The 946-nt window shown below is 66.4% G+C and overlaps 1 protein-coding gene across 1 annotated transcript in view; it reads right to left on the reverse strand.

Moving 5' to 3' along the window:
• The window catches only part of LOC104835046 (ryanodine receptor 1-like), a gene marked incomplete at both ends in the record, with an annotated part of 50,831 nt that overhangs the window by 36,497 nt on the left and 13,388 nt on the right, over positions 1 to 946 (reverse strand). Inside the window, 1 exon segment of the mRNA XM_010572825.1 lies at positions 308 to 513. Within this exon segment, the coding sequence (XP_010571127.1) occupies positions 308 to 513 (206 nt within the window).

Raw genomic sequence — 946 nt, forward strand, 5'->3', positions numbered from 1 at the left:
GGGGACCAGGGAGGACCTGGGGCAACGGGGGATGGACAACCGGGAGCATTGGTGGTCCCAGGAGACCAGGGGCACGGGTGGCATTTGGGGACCAGAGGGGACCGGGGCAATGGGGGGGACCTGGGGTGTCAGGGGCTATGGGGGTCCCAAGGGAGTATGGGGGTCCTAGGAGGGTCTGGGGATCCCAGGGGTGCTATGGAGGTCCCAGAGGGGTCCCAGGGGGGTATGGGGGTCCCAGTGGGCTATGAGAGTCCCAGTGGGCAAGGGGGGTCCCAGGGGGAGTATGGGGGTCCCCCGGGGGTCTCACCCGGTGCCCATTGAAGACGTAGGCGAGGTCATCGGCACCCAGCTCGGTGTCGGGGCGCAGGTGGGGACGTGCCCAGCCCACCCGCATCTCCCCGGTGGTGACGGCCTCGAACTCGAAGTACCACTTGCCGGCCCGCACCGCGTAGCTCCGTTCCGCCCGGAAGATGCGAGACTTGTCCCCCCGTCCCCGTGGCACCCCCTGGGCGGCTGTGGGGGGACAACGGGGTGTCAGAACCCCTCGTGGCACCCTGCACCCCCCCCATGGCACCCTGCCTCCTCCCTGAGCCCCCAAAGGGCACCCTGAACCCCAGAACAGCACCCTGCATCAGCTCTGCACCCACAAATTGCACCCTGCAGCCCCCGACGGCACCCTGCATCTCTGAAGATCACGCCGCAGCCCCCAATGGCACCCTGCCTGTTCCCTGCACCCCCCAAACAGCACCATGCACCCCCAAACAGCACCATGCACCCCCAAAGGGCACCCTGCATTCACAAAGAGCACCCTGTATGCCCAAATTGCACCCTGCACCCTGTCTGCTTCCCAAATGGCACCCTTTATCCTCCCTGCACGCCCAAAAGGCACCCTGCACCCCCAAACAGCATGCTGTACCATCTCTGGTCCCCCAAACAGCACCCTGTA

This window comes from Haliaeetus leucocephalus, unplaced genomic scaffold, assembly GCF_000737465.1.
Source record: "Haliaeetus leucocephalus isolate CR32 unplaced genomic scaffold, Haliaeetus_leucocephalus-4.0 Scaffold355, whole genome shotgun sequence".
NCBI classification, from domain to species: Eukaryota; Metazoa; Chordata; class Aves; order Accipitriformes; family Accipitridae; genus Haliaeetus; species Haliaeetus leucocephalus.